Below are 23054 nucleotides of genomic sequence, written 5' to 3'. Positions count from 1 at the left end.
TACTGGACTTATTTCACAAGAGACAAGAGTCCTTTCCAGTGGCATACCTTTAGTGACCTGGCTTAAGAGGATTTCAACAGAAGCCACAAAACAGACTGCTTCACAGCTCTGATTCAATGTCCCTGAATAAAGGGACAACACTGGAGACAGAACCTCTCTGGAAAAAAATCTATGGGGTCATTATCCAAACTGCCATCTGTAAATTTCTTACAGTGCTTAAATTGCTTCATTGAAAGGGAAAAAGATAAGAGTCTTCAACACTTTCTTTAGAAACTTAATTTCAATTAACTAATTGCAATTTAAAATTATATCCTGGTCTTCTGAGGCTTGAACCAAGAAATGTGAATAATATGTAAAGGGCTTGTTTACACTAAAAGTAGTGGAGGCAGTGGTAACAGCAACACAGAAGGCACAAGCCGACACTGTCTTCAAGGTGTTTGTCAGAATTATTCCTCATGACCTTCAGAAGGGTAAAGCTGAAGGAGCCATAACCCTCCTCTCCTTGGCCTCAAACAATTCCCAAAACCCAAACAGCAGGAAGGCATCGTTTATGAGACATACAGATCGCAGCTGATGGAAAACATCAGCGTGCATTTGGGTTCCTAAATCATTTCAAAACATTAATCACGAAGACTCACAGCACCCAGTCCTATCTAAGCCATAGATTCCTCATTTAGGGAATGGGATGATCTCACATTCACATGATCTGTAAGGGCTCTATTTATCCCAGCACAGTTCAATTAGGCTGAATTGCAGGAGGCATAAGAAATGATAATCAGGAGAGAAATTATGGCAAAGGCAGTTCAACTCCCTACAAAGGGGAAAAACTACAAGCTCCAGAAAGGCCAAGTGCCAGTCCACATTACACAATGGTATTTGCCGGAACAACAAGCAGATTACAGCCCTGCACGGTACCAATAGTCTACAGGCTGTCACAATGAATGCAAACATATTTCTTGGGGGCTGAGTAACAGGCTGAACAAATTTGTAACTATGTTCCAGAAAAAGAATGGCTCTGAAAACAACATATATTTAGAAACTGCTAGAATCCCATCCTACACAGTTCCAAGTTGACAGAATAATAACTGGTCTGGATCATGTGCAGTTACTCAAAGCAGCCCCTACAGACCATTCATTCCCCCAAGAGTTAGCAGAAGCTTAAGTGGGCTTGGACTGGAAAGCATGCCCCACAAGTCCCACAACCCCCAGGTAAGTAGGCACTGACAAAAGCGATTTCATCACCAGATTATCAATAAGCACTTCACAGATGGACATCTCACTACACCCGACCCAATGCTTGCTTAGTGCACTTTTTAAATCATATTAGAAAACAATTTACTTAATTCAATAAAGCACCTGGCCTATTATACTGTTATATACTCAACAGAACAGTATTTCATAAAAGAGAAGCAACATCTCAAAAGGCCTCACGTATTTCAACATATAATTGGCAACCACATATAAACAGCAGGAAAATAACTCAGTGTCAAGCATGGTTCTTGTTTTCTGTTTAAATGTTTTCCTTCTTCCCACATTTTTTATATAGTAAACAAAATGAATTAACATTGAGGTCAATTGTACATACTTGAAATGTTCTATAAAGTGGTCATACATGGTATTTTAATGTCACAGAAATTGTCTTGATAACTAAACTCCAGGAAGATAAAGAAGCAAAAGTACATCTTGTACCTAAGGAAAAAACAAAATCTTAGCAAGAACGTCAGATATACTTAATGGCATCCTTATAAGACATTATTTTATTATCATGGACATAGATGCAGAGGTTAAATGTTTTTATATTTGAAAGAGTCCAGAAAGCTGGAGTTAACCCTAAGTTGGCACCAAGGGAAGAACCAGAGAATCTTCATGCAAGAAGATGGAATTTTGCCTTCTCTTGGCATGACTAATTAGAGAGGGCTGCTAGCAATTCAGCAATATTATAATGACATCTGAGGACTCACAAGCCTGCTGTGAGGCTAGAAATACACACTTCCTTATTACTAATCAGATGTACCAAGGAGTAAAATTTACACGGTACATTTTGGCTTCCCTGTGGTCAGATGTGGAGTTTCTGTACCCAGGGAAAAGAATGTAGAAACGTGTGTGTACATTTCTCTCTCTCGCAGGGCCGGAGACAAAACGGTATGTATCACTACCAAAAACGTGTACTCGGTTCTTTCCTAACACTTCAAAAAAACAAATCCAATGGGTTTTTACTTCAGACAGACACACACACATGTGTGCATACACCCCCTCCAAGATGATAGTGTGCAAAAGACCAGAACAATTCTAAATAGGAGTATTTGCCTCTGAAATGTGATGACCCCTTTAGAAATGTTTCCTTTTCAGCGGAGTGCGGTGGCTCAGGTCTGTAATCTCAGCACTTTGGGAGGCTGAAGTGCAAAGATCAAGTGAGGCCACCAGGAGTTCGCAACCAGCCCAGGCAACACACTGAGACCCAACCTCTACAAAATATGAAAATGTGTGCCAGGCATGGTGGCATGTGCCTGTGGTCCCAGATACTCAGGAGGCTGAGGCGAGATGACTGCTTGAGCCCAGGAATCCAAGGTTGTAGTTAGCCTATGATGACACCATTGCATTCCAGCCTGGGTGACAGAATGAGACCACAACTACCTCAAAAAAAAAAAAAAGAACAAGAAAAAGATTCCTTTTCCTAATAGTTGGTTTAGCTACTCTTAGAATTTGTTTACACACTCAAAAACATGCAAATTGTTATTCCACAGCAGATACTCTGCCACCATTGGGGATACAAAGATAAACAAGGACCCATCCCTACTCAAGTGGACATAGCCTAGAAAGCAAAGACTACCTATTCCTCGCCCCACCCAAACACAGGCAAGACAATCACATATGGATGATCTTGCTTTCAACCAATTCTGTGAATAGCTTTAAGTATCAGGATGGAGCTATCAAGACAATTAATGAGGACTATACTCTAGAAGTTTGTTTTTTTGTTTTTTTTTTTTTTTTTTGAGACAGAGTCTCACTGTGTCTCCCAGGTTGGAGTGCAGTGGTGCTATCTCAACTCACTGCGGCCTCTGCCTCCCGGGTTCCAGCGATTCTCCTGCCTCAGCCTCCCAGGTAGCTGGGATTACACGTGTGTGCCACCAGGACCAGCTAATTTTTGTATTTTAAGTACAGACAAGGTTTCACCATGTTGGCCAGGCTGGTCTCAAACTCTTGACCTCAGGTGATTCGCCAGTCTTGGCCTCTCAAAGTGCTAGGATTACAGGCATTAGCCACCATGCCTGGCACTAGAAGATTCTATCATTGCATGAGTTCATGTCCTTTGTAGGGACATGGATGAAGCTGGAAACCATTACTCTCAGCAAACTACCGCAAGGACAAAAAAACCAAATATGGCATGTTCTCACTCATAAGTGGGAATTGAACAATGAGAACACTTGGACACAGGAAGGGGAACATCACACACCAGGGCCTGTTGTGGGGTGGCGGGAGGGTGGAGGGATAGCATTAGGAGATATACCTAATGCTAAATGATGAGTTAATGGGTGCAGCACACCAACATGGCACATGTATACATTACATAACAAACCTGCACATTGTGCACATGTACCCTAGAACTTAAAGTATAACAAAAATATATATCTAACAAAAAAAAAGAAGATTCTATCATTGCAAATTAAAGCCATTGAGCCTAAAGGAAAAAATATTCTTGCATGATATTTACCTTATTGTGTAGAAAAAAACCCACTTACCATAAAAACCCCTCCTTAAAATTTCCAAAAGCAGAAATGAACCCAATTTTCTTCTAAAACAAGTCACTTTGGTTGCTGCCTTTCATCACCCGCCAGACTCCCATCTTACAATAAAATAGGAGGGAGGCAGTGAGGGAACAGGAAGTATACGGCGACAGTAGTAAGAAGAAACATTCAATTCTCAACTTAGTTAAAGCACTGTGCACTACTTGCAATTGCACTAGGCAGTCAAGTGAGGTATTAACATCAAGCAGCACTCTGCATTAAAAAAAAAAAAGGCATGTCTAACAACCCCATATAAGCACTCACATGTGAACCACAAGTGACATTAATGGCTGTCACCTCCTTCACAAACCAGGTGACTCCAAGCCCTCACAATTCCAGCATCTAGTGCCTTTCATGTAAGATGCCAGGAACCAGTGTCTACACATTCACACTAAGGAAGATTCAGGAAGTGATCAAATGTTCCCAGGAGGGTCAGAAACTGCTGAAAAAGATCAGGGTGGTGTTTAGACTTGTCCTTTGGGGGTGTGAAAAGGCAAGGAGGGCAAAGGGATGGGACAGAAATGTTACTGTTTAAAAGCCTAGCAAGAGCTTAGAGGAGGAAGGAAAGAAACTTGTATCCAGCAGTTTCCATGGCAACCACAAAGCATACTAGACCATAATTTACATGGGGGGGGAAGTGATATCCCTGCAATCTGATCTCCGAGGTAACAGAAAAAGGAAATGGCCACTGCAGTAATAAAAATGAAGTTCCAGCCTTTTTTGTTTTCTAGAAAATAAACAAATGCGGAAGAAGCTAGTATGTTTGCCAGGAGCCTGAAGCAAATAATGGGGGTGAATATGGAGTCCCAACAAGTGTTCGCCAACATCTAAACCTGCATAGGATGCAAATATTCTGCGGCAGGTCCAGGCTTTGCGATTCCTTCCATCACACTACAACTCACATGCTCTGAACTCTTAGGACAGAGTGTGGTGCAGGTTTATGCAGAAGAATTGAGTATCTAATAAGACCTCTCTAGAGACAGACCCAAGTCTAGCAGGAACAGGAACTTGTTAAAGAAAGAAGACCCAGGTTTCAAACTCATAAAACACAATTTCAGGAAGATAAGCATAAATGGCAAGGTTAAAAATAAATTGCACACAGCCACAAAGGGTTGCTAGACACAGCCCTCCTTTACATTCCTGCAAAGTGCTACTCCAAATATATCAAGGTGCTGATGTACCCCACATTACTCAGGCCAGTTATGTAATTCTTTAACAAACACATACACTTAAACAATGTAAATGTATACTATAAATAAGCCTTTTGATCAAAACCATAAAATGGCACTGATGGCTTTCAAATGGTAAAATCTCCTGACCTCCTTGTAATTATCCAAGAATCTATTAGGCTTAAGTCACCTCATCCTCTGGGGGTTGGAAAAACAGCAAGCAAGCAAGATTGGGGTTTGTTTTTCATTTACTAAGGTGAAGACAGGAAACCCTCTTGGAGCTCTTCCACTCCCTACTATAACTGAAGGAAGCTAGTGCTGTCAGTCCACATCCATTCAACAAATATTGATTCAGTGCCTCTGAGCACATCTTGGCTTAGACTGATTTGGGAGCCAACACTTAAGCATAGTAACCTCCTACATAGTGTGGAGACAGGTTATTTCATTTAATTCTACAAACTACCTGGGTTGTTGGTCATTTCCAGTCTGCCTAGCTGGGCCTGTCCAATGTGCAGCCTGCCCAACATCCACGTGTGTCCTTTTGAATATCAACTAACCATCTTGCCTCCAGCTCACCATCTTGGTAAAGAAAAGTTTATAATTCAATCCTGCCTTCTCTCTCAGCCAGCTTGTGAAGTCCATCGGTAAAGAGAATGCCCTGAAGCACACAAAGCCTTCTAGAAGCAGCCTGTTAAGAAGCACAAAGAACCCTTCACTTGTCAAACCTCGGCCCCACTCGAGGATTATTAAGAGTCACAATCTCGAAAACTCTGGCCCTTCCTGAGTGGCAGGTCTCAAGTAGCTGCTGTCCCCTCCCATGGCAAACTGCCCAGTACTCAAGAAGCTCATCATGTTATTACTATAACTTCACTGCACCCAGCTACCAGGTTCAGAGAAACAGGTACAGGCCTGTTTCCCTGCATTAGATTGGCTGAGAAACCCACAGCTGGCAGCTCACATCATGCTATTAGGACGTCAAAGAGGACTGATTTACCCAGAAAAGCACAATACTAAAAGGGTCTCCTCCTTTTCTCGCTCTTATTACATCTCCCAGAGATGGGAAAATGAAGTGCACACATGACCATATTGAAGATGCCGCAATTTCCCTAGTCACTGCTTGTGTTCCACAAACTTCACGCATCTTTCTTTTGCAGCACACTTGCACTCTTAGTCCATTTGAGGCTTCTATTACAGAATGCTTAACACTGCGTAACATATAAAGAACAGAAATTTATTTCTCACCATTTTAAAGACTGATGGACAGGCATATGGTGATGGCCTTCATGCCATTACCTAACATAGTAGAGTAGAAGGCAACATATGGCAAGAGAGACAAAAGGGGGCCTATCTTGTCCTTCTATAAGGAATCCACTCCCATGATAAAGGTATGAATCCACTCCCACGATAAAGGTATTAATCCACTCAAGAGGGTGCAGCCCTCATGACCCCAACACCTCTACATTGGGGAACAAGTTTCTAACACATGAAATTTGGGGGGCACATTCATACCACAGTACACCGCAACAAAAATTATTTACTTCTCTACTTTCCCTGGGATGCAGATTTCTGTGGCTCAAAACAGGCTTAAATCAATCATATGCAGCTGCATCTCAGCACCTGAGAAAACTATTAGCATGCGTTTTCATTTACAAATTAGCACCTATGCATATGTGCTCCTTGGAGGTCACAATCCTCTGAAGGTTAAAATGGAATCACTTTGCCACACCCCAGAATTCTCAGGCCACTCCAAAAATTTTGAAGGTACAACTATACTATTCTCTGTTTGTCATCAGTACATTATGATGGCTCTTCATTGACTTATTTAAGGTGAGCAGACATCATTTACTGAGTCTGTATTACATACCGGGAGCCTTGTCTCCCAGACAAGTATAGTCTTCTGTGCCTCAATGTTCTCATCTGTAGGATGGGGATGATAATAAAATAACGTATCTTAATGATTTTGCTATGAGAATAAAATGGGCTAACATATGTAAGGAATGTAAAACAGTGGAAGTAGACAGCACATCATAAATGCTATGTAAGTGTTTGCTGGTTTCTTGTTGTTGTTGTTGTTGTTGTTTTGTTTTGTTTGAGACAGAGTTTTGCTCTTGTTGCCCAGGCTGGAGTGCAATGGCACGATCTCAGCTTACCGCAACCTCTGCCTCCTTGGTTCAAGCGATTCTCCTGCCTCAGCCTCCTGAGTAGCTGGGATTACAAGCATGCGCCACCACACCAAGCTAATTTTGTATTTTTTTAGTGGAGGCAGGGGTTCTCCATGTTGGTCACACTGGTCTCGAACTCCCGACCTCAGGTGATCCGCCCAACTCAGCCCCCTAAAGTGCTGGGATTACAGGCGTGAGCCACCACGCCTGGCCAAGTGTTTGCTGTTATTAACATCAACAGAGCCACTCTGCAAAGTTGCTCTTCTTTCAGATAATTGACTCCCCCAGGGACAGAGTATTACTTTAGATTCAAGCCCAGTCTATATGAATCTATAATCATAAATTTTGCTCTTTTCTCCTAATTTCTAATCAAAGGGTTAATTATAAGACTGGGCTAGAAAAACATGTTTGACACTAAGCCACAACATTTGGAGGATTGTGAGGGAGAACTCCTCCTGGTGTAAATCAATTCCAAATCAAAATAAGCCAAGAAGGGCTTGAAGATCAAGAGACAGTCAAGGGCCAGGCACAGTGGCTCATGACTGTAATTCCAGAAATTTGGGAGGCCGAGGCAGGAGGATCACTTGAGGCTGGGAGTTTGAGACTAATGTGGGCAACAAAGCAAGACCCCATCTCTTAAAAAAAAAAAAAAAAAAGAGGCAGCCAGGGATGAATACATACAGGTCTATCCACGTCTGTGTGCCTCCCAGAAAGAGTTTAGGAATGCGGGCTCAGATGTCTAAGCAGTGAAAGTAGTAAGTACTGGCCAAACAACGCAGACCAACGAGGGGATGAAGCCTGACCACTAGAGAAAGGGACCAGAGGTAACAAAAAGACCCTCCGGGAGAGGAGGTGTCTTGGGGAAAACAAAAATGGAGCTCCACCCAAAGACAGGGCACCTGCAAAGGCACAGCAGCACCATAAAGGTATTCACAGTTGCAGGAACCCAAAACACTGGTCACCAGACACATGTTCACACCTCTTCCCTATCACGGCCCCAAGGGAAGCAGAGGCCAGCAAGGAGTGGAGATGAGAAGTGACAAGCTTCTCCAGCATCCTGCACACAGATATCCCATACCAAGGATAAAACGTACGTGCTCAGCCCAGGGTGAGGTCAAGCATACAGAGGTACCTCTCAGACTTAATTATCCTGATCTAGGTAGTAACAATTTGAAATGGAACCTGCAGTCCACCCTGCCACGTAAGCCACACAAATCTACCCACACATGACCCATAAAAGTGAACTTAAAATACCAGCCTGTCTTAGTCCCATGACTCAGGAACAACTTGCCCCACAGTGTTACACCAACAAACCACATTCCCCATCCAAACTCTTCCTTCTGTGATGTTGAACTCTACCTCCTATATTAATCCTTCTGAATTTAGTAGTTGCACAATTCTTCCCAAAAGCCAAAACCACTATCCTGTCCCCAACCTCAAAAAACGAGCTGGACCTCAGCTTTCTTTCCAATGACAGATGACTGGGATGCAGGCCAGGCATAGTGGCTTACACCTGTAATCCCAACAATGGGAGGCTGAGTCAGGCAGATCAACCGAGCCCAGGAGTTCGAGACCAGCCTGAGCAACATGGTGAAACCCTACTTCTACAAAAAATGAAAATAATTAGCTGGACGTGGTGGCACATACCTGTAGTCCCACCTACTTGGAGGCTGAGACAGGAGGATCACTTGCGCCCAGGAGGCAGAGGTTACAGTGTGCCGAGATCGTAACACTGCACTCCAGCCTGGGCAACAGAGCCAGGCCCTGTCTCAAATAAATGTTTAAAAAAAAAAAAAAAAAAAAAGACTAGGCTATACCTGTAAGCCTTGATAGCATAGTCAAGTAGGCCTAACCCATGAGAAGACAAGATGGACTCAACAACAGGCGTCATTAATGAGAAAAAAGGAGCTGCTTCCTGTAAACTGGAGCCATACAAAAGATTGTTTTATAATCCCAAAACAGAGTCACATAAGCAGTATTCTGCCAAGCAGTTAAAATTCTGAGAGAGGGAGGGGGAGAGGGGAAGCCCACACAAAACCAGTCAGATTTCGTGTTTATTTGACCAGCTTCATCTATTGTGTAGACACCCATGGTGGGGCTCTATTTCCTGATGGGGAAGCAGAAGTGGGGAGACACAGCCACCGTCTTGGGTACCCCTAGAGCAGAGGTGAGAAATTGTGAGTTAAATGAGGTCTGAACCAAGGGTTTTTGCTGCAGGGAAAGAACCTGACCACGAATGTCGATGAGCAGCATGTGCAGCCTCCAGGAAACAGAGCCTGCACAGCCCAGCGAGAACTGCTGGCACACTCAGAAAACGCTTCCTTAGCTCTGTGCTATCCAACCTCAGACACTGAAACCCAGGAACTCAGGTTCACCTTGCTGATCAAGGTGAAGGTACAGTGCGTGAAATACAAACTTCCCTCCCACACTTGGAAGATTTCCATGGGAAAGGTGAATATGCACAAGCAGGCACTGTGATGTGAGCCACCCCAAACCTACCAACTCCAGCTCACTGCAGGAAAAGTAAAGAAAAAGAGTATTCGTCCAGAAGGACAGAGAACCACCCACTAAAATCAACAAGTAATCACAGATCTACTTGCAGCAGCTACCTGAAACAACAGTCAGCTGAGCTGGGCCCTCTCCTGGACGCGCTTCTCTCCAGGGTCCTTACACAAAAGGACCTCTAACGTTGGAGGACCCAAGAGAGGATTTCGGGAGCTGTAGGTTCTGCTCAAGATAAGCTAAAACTTTTCCCCTTTCTATCCATCGCTCGGTTTATAATGAAGAAAGGCATTTCATGTACTTCAGAAAAGAAGGAATACATCCCTTGGCAGAAGAGATTATTTACTAGAAGAGGTCAGCTGAAGAGTAACACTAGGCATGACAGCAAGAGGTGCCCCTCAGCACAGTTGTGGACCAGGCCAGACCCCAGTCCAAACTGCACCCCCACTCCCCGTACAGCTCACCAAGCCAACTGCTGTCCAGATGCACACACCTGAAAATTCAGACCTACATTTGCTACAACTTATGGAAGGTGACATGGTACAGTGGCAAAGTCCAGGCATTATAGATGTGAAAGCTTAGATCCAAATCCTATTAACTCAGCTGCCAAGTGAGGGTGGTCAAACCTTAAAAACAGGTATTTCAAAAGAATTAAGGTAAAAAATTTTAGCACAGTATTATCTAGGCTAAGGTCAGTTCTTCCTAACAGAAGAGACAGATTACATAGCTTCAAAGAAGGACTTCTAATAGTCACAGGCTTTATTATGGAATGGAGTTTACTGTTTTTATTATAGGCTGAATGCTTATGTTTATAATTTTGAAATTTTTTTCTTGGAGTCAGGGCTTACTTACGCTGTTCACCTTTTTTTTTTTTTTAAGACTAACAAAACTAAATGAAAAGCTATGACCGTGGCTAGTTCCATTTCCTGATGGTATGTGTCTCTCTCACACTCTCATTCAACATTCAAAGAACAGAAAGAACTTCCGCTTTTAGTGAAGCTAGACAGGATTTATACCTCTTGCCTGTCTGAAAGAACTAAAAATCCACACAAAACAACGGCCACCATATAGCAACATACTGTGATCCCCGACGGATGGAAAACAAATGATCCCCCCAGCTCACTGCCCTGAGAGAATGTCCAGGCTGCAGCAGTTACGGAAAGGGCAAGCAGAGCCGGGGTTGAGAAACACAAGGGGAGGCCAAGGTGATAGAATGTGTAAGGCAGAGCACAGCAGAGGCCAGAGCCACACAGACAACAATGGAATCTGCCAAAGGCGCTCCTCATGTCTTCCGCTGAGTACTAACAAGCACATTTGTGTTAGGAAGCTACCCAAGAGAAAGTATTTCCAGAAAGGATTAGCAGGAACAGTATCCAAATTGTAAAAGCACCAGGAATAGTGCCCATTCTTACTAGCCTACATGGTAAACATAATCCATAGGACATCAAGTAAAATACTCGTAAGGGTTTTTGCCTGAGTAGCAGGGAAACAACGCCTCACAGTAAACACTGCTTTGGCCCTACCTAACCATGCTTGAAACCAAGATCCAAACAGATCAAACTGTTCCCTAATAATCAGATCTCAGAACAATGCTCAAGAATATGTAGAGAAATACGAACATTTCCCACAGCCAGAGAAAAATTTAGTGTCTGTCAAGTAATAAAAAGCTACCAGACATGCAAAGATGCAGGAAAATATGACTGATGAGGAGGAAGATTAATCAATCAAAACTGTTTTGTAAATAATGGAAGACAAAAATAGCACATATACTCAAATATCTCTTGTAACTGTAGTCCACATGTTCAAGAAACACCAAAGAATAAGCATATTACTAGAGACACTGAAGATTATGAAAAGACCAAAATCTAACTTCTTTTTTTTTTTCTTATGGAGTCTTGCTCTGTCACCCAGGCTGTAGTGCAGTGGTGTGATCTTGGCTCACTGCAACCTCCGCCTCCTGGGTTCAAGCAATTCTCCTGCCTCAGCCTCCTGAGTAGCTGGGATTACAGATGCGCACCACCACACCCAGCTAATTTTTGTATTTTTAGTAGAGACAGGGTTTCACCATGTTGGCCAGGAAGGTCTTGAACTCCTGACCTGGTGATCCACCCACCTCGGCCTCCCGAAGTGCTAGGATTACAGGCGTGCCCAGCTGTAACTTCTAAAATATAATAACAATGTCTGAGATAAAAGATATATTCAATAGTCTTACCAGCAGATTTAGGGTATAAACTATCTAAAATGCAACATACAGATCAAAAAAGGAACAAAACACACGAGCTATGGGACAACTTCAGAGTAATATATATGAAAATTAGGTCCCCAAAGGGGAGACGAATGCACACAAAAATATTTGAAATAATAATGGCTCTAATTTTTCCATAGTAAATGAAATCTACAAACCTAATACACTCAATGAATCTCAAGCTCTGGAAATAAAAACTGCCAAGGCACATCATATCAAATTGCCTAAAACCAGTAAGGGATTCAAAAGAAAATTGTGGTAAATGATTGCTCCTACAAAGCTATGAAAATGACAACAGGATTCTCATCAGAAATGATGCACATCGTGACAGTGGGGCAGTGTCACTGAAGTACTGATGGTGAATGACTATTAACCTAAAATTTTATACCCAGCAAAAATATCTATAAGAAATGAAGGTGTATTTTGTATAACTGCATGTAATTCTACAATTATCATAAAAGCATTTTTTTAATGTGGGTGAAATAAGATCTTCCCAGACATACAAAAGCTGAATGATCAACAGCAGACCTAATGTTAGAAATGTTAAAATCCTTCAAGCAAAAGCAAATGCAAATGATACTAGAAACAAAAATGGCAACTACGTAGATAACTTGAAACAGAAGATAGGCGAGATTTACCCATATTTACTTTATATTTACTTCCACATCTTTTGTGTTCAAAATTGCCACATCATAATCTATTACTCAATTTTTCTTTACTTTCTGTAGTAGAGAGTACATTTCACCCATGATAACTCTAAAGTTGAAAATTAAACTAGTACTTCTCTTATTTATAAAATATATCTCCAGGTTGTAAGAACAAAATGAACTCCAAATAACCTGATCAGTCGAAGCTTCTAAATATAAATCAAGGGTTAAGAGAAATGTTAAGCCTTTTGCTGATTGTTTTGCTTTCACTTTTTTGCATTTAATAGTAAATTATACTACTAATTTATTTTTGATACAGGAATGAGTAAAAACTAGGCACTTATTTAATATAATTCTAATTATTAAGGATGCTCACTTTGAATAATCCCAATTCATGCATGCTATCAAGAAGATTCGTATACATTTGGGCTTATCTTCCTTTCAAACTCAAAGTAAATAAAAGTATTTTATACCATCAAAGTAACTCAGACCAAAAAGAATAAGGAACACAGTCGTGCAGACAATGTAGCTGTGAATATCATACCTGTTAAAAGCCTGAGAGAATTCTCACCACTTTCAACATGTCTTCATATCCAGAGGCATGTCATATCTCAGAGTACACTGAGTTATGAAATCCATACACTTCCAATGATTCTTTACATTCAAAATTCAATCTAATAGGACAAACAGTGTTTAAACTAAGTCCTATTGGATCGAAAGCCTAACTAAAATACAGCTCCTTGTTTAACAAAAAAGTTACATCCCCGTAGAGACAGAGTCGGTACTTCTGTACTAGTTAAATAGAAACTCTTAAGAGTTTTTATTTTAAAGTCTGTTAGTACACAAAAAGCAATATACCCTTCTAAAGAATGTAGTTGACCGGGCACAGTGGCTCATGCCTGTAATCCCAGGACTCTGGGAGGATGAGGCGGGCGATCACGAGGTTAGGAGATAGAGACCATCCTGGCCAACATGGTGAAACCGTCTCTACTAAAAATACAAAAATTAGCCAAGTGTGGTGGCATGCACCTGTAGTCCCAGCTACTCAGGAGGCTGAGGCAGGGAATCGCTTGAACTCGGGAGGGCGGAGGGTGCAGTGAGACGAGATCATGCCACTGCACTCCAGCCTGGCGACAGAGCAAGACTGTCTTACCAAAAAAAAAAAAAAGGAATATAGTTAACAAGAGATCCCAACACTAAACATTAGGGTTCTGGGTCTCTCCCTAAGGTGAAGGGATGACTAATGCATGAGCAGCCACGATGGAATCTCCTCACCCCACCACTCTTGCCTGCTCCATTCAGGCAAATACTAGGTCGCACCAAGCTCGGCAGAGGAAATTTACAACATACACCACAGGGTCCTACCCATGACTCAATAACTTCAAAAGAGGGAGTACCCATACATTTCCATCTGCCTACAGATGGCTGTGGTAGGGCTGACAGACAGGAAAGATATAAATCATCATTTGTGTAAATTAAAAACCCTCTGAAACAAGTCAGAGAAGTCTCGAAAGGATGTGCATACTCACATGTAGCAATTCATGTGTCACATATACTGACAATGGCTACTAACATCTAACACACAGAGTACCATTTATACATGAGAATTTTTTATTTATTTATTCGCTTATTTAATTTTTTTTGAGACAGAGTCTGGCTCTGTCCCCCAGGATGGAGTGTGATGGCACGATCACAGCTAACTGCAACCTCCATCTCCCAGACTCAAACGATCCTCTCATCTCACCCTCCTGTAACTGGGACTACAGGCTCATGTCAACAGGCCCAGCTAATTTTTTTTGTATTTTTTGGTAGAAATGGAGTTTCGCCATATTGCCCACACAGGTCTCTCCAACTCCTGGACTCAAGTGGCCGGCCTGCCTCAGCCTCCCAAAGTGCTGGGGTTATAGGTGTGAGCCATTGCACCCAACCAATACACCAAAATTCTCTTCAATAATTAATTTATTCAGGTCACAAAACACCATCAGGCAGTTACTACTGTGATTCACATCTTTCAGATGAGAGAACTAAGGCCCAGACATATTATATAACCTGCCCAACAGGTATGATACAATACCTGTTGCATTATATAACACAAGTAAATGTTCAAGATATAATGAGAAGTCACACAGCCTGGCCCCAGTCTATACTCTTATGCTGCACCACAGTCTCCACAAAACCCGCTTAAGAACCACTGTTCTCTTGAAATTTTTCTACCCTCTTCCCCCTACTCACCCACAGATAAAAATAAACAGTTAATCTTGCTCTCTATTTTAGTCGCCAACTCAGATGACCTCTTTTGAATCGTACATTTCAGATCTCGTGTTTACTTGCATTTAAAAATATACCATCACCAAATTAACTGTACATTATCGTTTCATTCCTCAAACAAATAATCCTCACCTCCATAACCATCCTTCCAAAGAGTTTCTGACCACAAGTCCACACCCAAATGACCAAAATCCATCCATTGTGGTTTCTACACATACTGAGAGACTGATGGGGCAAATACACACTTTACAAGAAGAACTGAGTGGAATAAAAGGGCAAAATGAGAAAGGAGATAGGCAGGGCCACCTTCACATTCAGAACAGGATGAAAGTCTCTGTAATGGTTCCATTCTAAACAATATAAGTTATAAACTATGTAAATATATCATTAAAAAAAAAAATCTCAACCACCACAATGATCAAAAGAAAAAGAAAAACAACATCTAGAACTAAAAACAAGACTCAGCCTTCAGGGTCCCACCAGCACAGAATCTCCACTCATCTTTTCTTGAGCTGCCCTTTCCGTGAACACAGCAGAGAGATTCTGAAGGGGGACTGGCTTTTCCTTTTGTAAAGAGGCATCTCAGATGACCTTTCAATGGCTAGGTAAAAATATACCAGTTTTGGTTTTGAGTTTTGTTGTTGTTGTAGTTGCCTCCATAAAGAAAAACTCTGAGGAAGAGAATAAGAAATTTGAGAAAACTCCAAAACCCTCAAGAACTCTGGACTCCACTGGTTTCTATAGCTAAAAAGATCCCTAGTGTCAAGTAAAGGCACTGGCAGTAAATACGCACAGCAAAATCTGACTCAGGGGGTTTTCTGCAGAAAAATAACACTTAAGTAAACACATGGATGTTTTAACTGAAGAATTAAAACATGTTATTAGCATGATCAGAAAAATGTAATTGCTTCAATGTGCAGGTTGGAAAAGCAGACTAGATAAGGTTGGAACTGAGGCTGGCATCAGTCTCCACCATAGATTTTTATTTTCCATAAGAAGGAAGTCAAGCACATACAATCCCTCTCAGTCTTCCCCTTTCCCCATCACCCTACTGTAGACAAAAGGCATATGTTTTTGCTGATGATTCTAAAATCATGCACATAAAAGGATGTGTAGAGTAGGAGTAATTAAATCTACAAGAATAGCTAACTAGCAATTCGTATCATTCTAAAAAATAAAGTGAAAATGCTCTTTCCAAAGCACGTACATAAATTATGAACCTGCAGTATGATCTGAATGTGGCCCCCAAAGCTCATGTGTTGGAAACCTAATCCCCAATCCAACAGTGCTGAGAGGGTGAGATCTTAAGAAGTGATTACATCATGAGGGATCTGCCCTCGTGAACAGAATAATGTCACTATCTAGGGAGTGGGTTTGTTATAAATGCAAGCTTAGACAGGCGTGGAGGCATGTGACTGACTGTAGTCCCAGCTACTCAGGAGTCTGAGGCACAAGGATCCCTTCAGCCCAGGCTTTAGAGAACACAGTAAGTCATGATCACACCACTACATTCCAGCCTGGGTAACAAAGCCAGACCCCATCTCTTTAAAAACTAAACTTAAAAAAGAAAAACAAACAACAAAAACCGAGCTTAGCACTTTCTTGTGCTCTCTTGCCAAGTTATAATGCAGCAAGAAAGCTCTCGCCAGATGCAGCCCCTCAATCTTTGAATACCAAGCCTCCAGAAATGTAAGCCAATACATTTCTGTATTTCTAAAGTTACCCCGTCTCAGCTATTCTGTTACAGCAACACGAAACAAACTACAACAATATGAATTCTTAGGAATCAGTATTTTCTCCTACAAAGTCTAAAGACCAAAAGAGAATGCAAATGGTCAGTCTTAAAAGCTCTTCCCTGCCGGACACAGTGGCTCATACCTGTAATCCCAACACTTTGGGAGGCCGAGGTGGGCGGGTCACCTGAAGTAGGGAGACCAGCCTGACCAACATGGAGAAACCCTGTCTCTACTAAAACTACAAAATTAGCCGGGCATAGTGGCGCATGCCTGTAATCCCAGCTACTCGGAAGGCTGAGGCAGAAGAATCCATTGAACCCGGGAGGCGGAGGTTGCGGTGAGCCGAGATTGCACCATTGCACTCCAGCCTGGGCAACAAAGGTGAAACTCCGTCTCAAAAAAAAAAAAAAAAAAAAAAAAAACACAAGCTCTTCCCATGTATAATGTTTCGGAAATTTAAAACTCGCAAGTTAAAAAACCAGCATCTGTTTAACAATCCACTAAGGCTATTTTAAAATTAACCATTATAGGTAGTTACTTTAGGCTCAACTTCTCATCTTCAGAGTCAGCACATTCCATTACCCTATTAGAAAAGGCATTCTGTATGTGTGTTGAAGACAGGTTACATATTACAGTTTCAACAGTATACTACCCAAGCTCTGGAAATTCAGGTCCCAAGTCATTTACTCTGCTTTTGAAGGCAGGGTTCATTCCCAACCCACTAAATACTGACGAAGGATCAAAACAAAGGAGTTCTTAAGACCCTAAGTTTTAAGTTATCATTTTATGCTTGCTACATACCCTGCAACACCCCAAGAAATGCATGCCCTGGCTGGGTGTGGTGACTCACACCTATAACCCCAGCACTTTCGGAGGTGGGTGGATCACTTGAGGCTGGGAGTTCAAGGCCAGCTTGGCCAACATGGCAAAACCCCATCTCTACTAAAAATACAAGAATTAGCCAGGTATGGTGGTGTGTGCCTGTAATCCCAGCTACTCAGGAGGCTGAGGCATGAGAATCGCTTGAACCCAAGAGGCAAAGATTGCAGTGAGCTGAGATTGCACCACTGCACTCCAGCCCGGGTGACAGAGCGAGACTCTTGTCTCCCTCAACCCCCCAAAAAAAGAAATGCATACCCTAATGACACTACACATTTGAAGGCTACAAAATCTTCCTCCTATAATCCAGAGTGCCCCAGCCCATTCTCAAAATCTACCCAAGCCTATCAAACCTTAATCCACATAAAACCTTGATGAGACCAGAACCAAGTTAGTAGGCTGTAATGAATCCTTAATTCAGTAAGATACTTGACACATTAATAATTAAAAACGATTTGCCAAGGCTAAGTTTTCCTTCAGCTAACTCTGAAAAGAGTTCCTCTTTTCTACTACCTTAAAGAATTCCAGTTAAATGACTGCTTTGCGCTCAGGTGCCACATGACACTGTGGTCCCATACAAAGAGAAAGCTAGCAACACTATCTTCTGAGAGAATCACAATGAGTTAGGGACAAAGAGTCCCTCCTCCTTAAGAATGAAGCCTACAACACACATCACTGCACCCGGATGCTGACCAGCTCTCAGCCAGAAGTGAGGGTGATGGCTAGCCACATAGCTAAAGCAGTGGGTGCCCAGACTCAGAGAATTCTGCTCCCCAAATGGAGATGAAAGTTGATGCCAGATGCATGCCAGATGCCCATGTTGGAGGCATGGATGATAATATCACACATTCCAATATATTTACTGACACAATTTTTTACACATCCTTAAAATCACTCTCTTGTGATAATTCATGCTTTAAACTGGAACAGGGGAATGTTTGTTATGGAATATCTAAAATATAACAGGTTCATCACTGAGACACTCTTTTTAAAGGAGTGACATACAAAGCTCAGTACACGGGAAGATCCTAACTATACTAATAACGAATCTTATGACATCTTCTAAGACAAAGTGCTGAGGATGAAGAGAAAATGAGAGAAGAATACAGATTCAATGTATTTAAAAGGCTATTTAAAAGACGACACCTCATGATGGAGAAAATAAAGACTTTGAGCTATGCATCTCAACTTTCAGTCCTGAAAATAGGAATTTTAAATATCTACACATGGCTAATCTTGTCCTTTTCTCTTAATTTTTCACTCTATTCTGTTCTTCTTTAGATAGATACATGTAGATTGCTTCTAAAAAGTAAATGTCTCCAGAATGAGTAAACAGAGATGAACTGACAAGGGGGATTTTTTTTTTCTTTTCCTTCAATCCCCGAAACGAACAAATTCTAAGAAAAAGTCAGGAAGCTAGTCAATCCAGGTAAATATAAAGAGAACAAAGGGAAATATAAATTCTAACAGGGAAAAAAAGGAAATAACATATCAGGTATGAAGTAGGGTAGATACTAGGCAAAGGGTTTCAAAAAAACCCAAGTAAAATCATTATTATAAAATGTCACTGCCACTGTTTGACCATGAAACCACAAACTGTTATCAAACTACTAAAGCCAACTTCCTTACCAAACTATCTGAAGCTTATTTAGGAAAGCCACATAAAAATAACTGCTGTTGTAAGTTTTAAGCACCAATTCCACAGCTACTAACTTGGAACTTCATAAAACAGCAAGGGATTAAAAATACACAGTGTAATTTCAGCTTTCCTGACAAGGAAAAAACGTCTCAGAAACACCACATTTACTTCTTCAAATTTTTAGAAAGATCTCTTTTCAGAAATGGCAAAACATCACCTAATATATATATTCCTCAAGATGACTGCTGCTGAGAATCAATTAAAATGAACAGTTAAGACAGGCATTACAAGCTGGCAACTCTTTGGCTAACTGTTCCAGCAGGAACATGTGCTGTCAGTCCAGAGCACTTTTTTTTCCGTTTTTAATTATAATTATTAGACAATACTTAGAAAGCAGGACATTTGATACGAAACCTCATGATTCTGGCTCCTCTATGAAAATCAAGAGATTGGGTGAATGGGCTCACATTATCATGTGGTGAAAACTGGCACCTGAGTTTGCAGTCCCTGGTTGAAGGTACCAATATTTTCAGCCTTGGGTACTAACCTTTTCCTCGACGGCCCTTCTTCAAAATCTGAAGAACTAACATCGTTGCTAGTGGAGGACACTTGGGATGCATCGTCCTTTTCATTCTCTGACTGTTCTGATGCTGGTCCTAATCCCTTAGATTGGTCATTACCAAGGAGCCCTACAGGTGAGAAAAGGGGACAAACACTTAAATACATCACATCAGGAGGCAGCACTTTACCACAGTTAACCCTACACAACGCTGATGAAGACAGACAAGAATGTGGATAGAAGAGAATTTAAAAGCACACATCCCTTTTGAATGGGTGGAGAAAAGCAAAACCTCATTCTATGAGACCTTTAAAGAGAGTGAAATGCCTAAGAGGGAAACAATTTCAACAGTAAGAAATTTGAGCAGAAATTTGGAATTGTAATACTATACTTCAGGATTCGTTTTTAAAGAGTACATAAACATCTTTTGCAGCTAAAGGGTTGAAAGGAAGAAAGGAGTATCTGTTACCAAACTAGTCACTCTTGAAGAGGTAAATATTGACTCTACAGATACTGAAATCCTTTCTGGAATTGCCTGCAGGAACCAGTACCTGCCACACAAGAAAAGCCATCCTTATCTTTGTAGCTACATCTTAGATATTAACTAGAAATCCTACTCCACTTGTTTTTCTTCATAGCCATCTATAAGATTAGATTGTAACCAGATTTGCCTTTGATCATCTCAAAGGATAAGGATTCTCTATGATAGCAGATGATAAGCAGGGGAGTCTTGGTGCTCATGGATGTGCTTTTAGTAACCAAAATACGGAAAGAAGCTGCAGGCCCTTGGGGGCTCTAAAAAGCAGCTGTGTACTAACTGATATGGAAGTATTCTAACCAGCAGTAAGGTCACACTATAGGGAAACGGGTGAATAACAAAGCCTCAGAGTCCCTTACATCAACGTACGTTCTGCCAACAAGAAGCTTCCACTGATAGACATGTCCACAGCGACTAGACCCGCTGTCCACTATCTAGTCACAACCCTCGAAGGCAACCAGAACTGGGCAGGAGCAGCACTGCTAGCACAGCATCTGCAGTTTTACGGTGCTTGATCTTGAAGCCAAAAATACGGAGTGGCCCCTTGATTTTTGCTCTTCTAGTCCTTCCACCAATTTTATGCACACTTCATTTCTCTGTATTAAGTCTTTGTGACTGAAGTATCTCAGAAAGTGACTTCTGTTAGTTGTACTAAACACTATGTAGAACACAGTGTTCTATGTATTTGATTAAAAAATACATAAACATTCTGAATGAACACAGTACACATCAACAAAGCCCTGGGACCTGGCTTGTTTCTGCTTGCATTTCCCCAGTTACCTATTTTTACATCATTTCAGAGTATGAGTGATAACATGAGGTTGAAAATAAAACACACGGTTATTCACTTCGACTAATGAGGCTTTAAGAGTTGTGACTACAATACAGAAATAGAAACATACAAAAACCCCCGAAGAAAATGCTGGGAGTCTGCACTGTGAGGGCAAAAGGAGACAACTGTATGGAAATCTAAGAATCCAAGGATAAAAGTGTGGCCAGTGTTTCAGAGATTGAAGCCATGTTCTCCATTACAGTAGCCACTAGTCATGTGCAGCTACTGATCACCTGAAATATGCCCAGTGTGGATAAGAAAATAAATTTTAATTTTACTTAATTGTAATTTAATATCAGAATGTAACATGTTATTGACAATGTTATATTAATTGTGGAAATGTTTTGGAGTAGATTAAATCAAATATATTAACATTGATTTCACCTACTTCTTTTGAGTGTGACTGCAGAAACTAAAATTACGTATGTAGTTTAATATCTTTACTGATCAGCACTCAGAGCACATTAGTAGTGTCACTATGCGAGTGGGGGATCCCTCCCCCCACCCAATTAGGATACAGACGACATTTAACTGAGATTAGAGTTGGCCAAGGAACATAATATTTATCTTATCTGTAAAAAGAGAAGATGGATAAATTACCATAGAGAAAACTGAAAATAAAAATGCTGGTTAAAGAACCAGATGTAAAACTGAAAAGGAAAAAAAGAGGATGCACATCGTAAATATGTATCGTCTTGGTTGAGTTCAAATTTTTCTTTTTGCTTTTGAGATAGGGTCTCGCTCTGTTGCCCAGGCTGGAGGGCAGTGGCGCAATCATAGCTTACTGCAGCCTTGACCTCCTGGGCTGGAGAAATCCTCCTGCCTCAGCTGAGACCGCAGACACATGCCACCATGCCCAGCTAATCCTTGTATTTTTTGTAGAGACGGAGTTTCGCCATGTTGCCCAGGCTGATCTCAAACTCCTGGGCTCAAGGGATCCACTCACCTCAGCCTCCCAAAGTGCTGGGATTACAGGCATGAGTTACTGCACCTGGCCTGAAGTTTCCTTTTTTCAATAGCACAAGGTGGGAATAACATAATGGAGAATAAAGTACAGAAGGCAAAAAGGGGATCAATTCTGAATTTATCCACTAATTTACTTAACAAATACTATATGCCAGGGCACTGGGGATACAGGTTAATCAAAATCTAAAATTAGGAGAGACAGACAAACACAGACATATGCATCACTCAGTAGTAAGTGAAGAAAAGAATGTCATGGAGAGGATAATGAGTGAGCCAATGGAGCCAGCCGGCAAGCTTGCAATACCAAAACAAGAACGAGAAAGTTGGGATTTGCAGTAAGCCTAAAAACGAGGAGTGGTGACGGACGAAGAGGACGAGGAGGAAGAAGCGCTATATTGGTATAAAAAACGAACTAAATAAGGACTAGGAGCAGCTCAGGAAGACTGGGAAGGGTTCCTATACCCTTTGGTACATCACAGCAGCTGAAGTCTTAGCTGAATAAGAGGTGAATGCATGAAAGAATGACTGAACAAATGATTTAGCAGTAAGTAAGAAAGTTAAGCTTTTTGATGACAGCTTTGCTTCTGTCCTCCTGACAAAATGAATCTGGGTGACTGTAAAGAGAAGTGATTCTCAAACTTGAGCATGCATGCGAATCACCCAAGTGTCCCCTGTTCTAACATTCCCAGGTGACACTAATGCTGCTTTGGCTGCTCTGGGGACTTGTTTTTTGGGGGGTGGGGGTGCAGGGGGACAAGGTCTTGCTCTGTCACCCATGCTAGAGTGCGGTGACATGCTCACAACAGCCTCAGCCTCCTGGGCTCAAGCAGTCCTCCTAGGCTCAAGCCAGCCTCCCGAATGGCTGGGACTACAAGTGTGCACCACCATGCCCCACTAATTTTTTTCTTTTTTTTTTATACATGGGGTCTTGCTTTGTTGCCAAGCTGGTCTCAAACTCCTGGGTTCAAGTAATCCTCGCCCATTTCGACCTCCCGAAGCGCTGGAATTACAGGCGTGAAAACCGCACATGGCCTCATGTACCTTTTATCAATAATTTTGCAGGAAAAAAAAGACACCTGCCTGCAAAATGTCACACAGTTACAAGAATCAGCGAACGTGACAAACAG

At 41.5% G+C, this 23054-nt stretch overlaps 1 protein-coding gene across 9 annotated transcripts in view; it reads right to left on the bottom strand.

The window, feature by feature from the left end:
* The window catches only part of JARID2 (jumonji and AT-rich interaction domain containing 2), a 275051-nt gene that overhangs the window by 90195 nt on the left and 161802 nt on the right, over positions 1-23054 (bottom strand). For 6 of the 9 annotated variants that reach the window (XM_063812119.1, XM_001169890.6, XM_016954933.3 and 3 more), the window contains one exon: positions 19580-19721. The exons of the other annotated variants lie outside the window; for them this stretch is intronic. In XM_063812119.1, the coding sequence (XP_063668189.1) occupies positions 19580-19721 (142 nt within the window). The remainder of the gene's footprint in view (positions 1-19579; positions 19722-23054) is intronic. 9 annotated transcript variants of the gene reach the window in all.

The sequence above is a fragment of the Pan troglodytes genome, chromosome 5 (genome assembly GCF_028858775.2).
Source record: "Pan troglodytes isolate AG18354 chromosome 5, NHGRI_mPanTro3-v2.0_pri, whole genome shotgun sequence".
In the NCBI taxonomy this organism is placed as follows: Eukaryota; Metazoa; Chordata; class Mammalia; order Primates; family Hominidae; genus Pan; species Pan troglodytes.
Note: the sequence above shows the minus strand (reverse complement) of the source record. Positions and strands in the feature narration are given on the sequence as shown.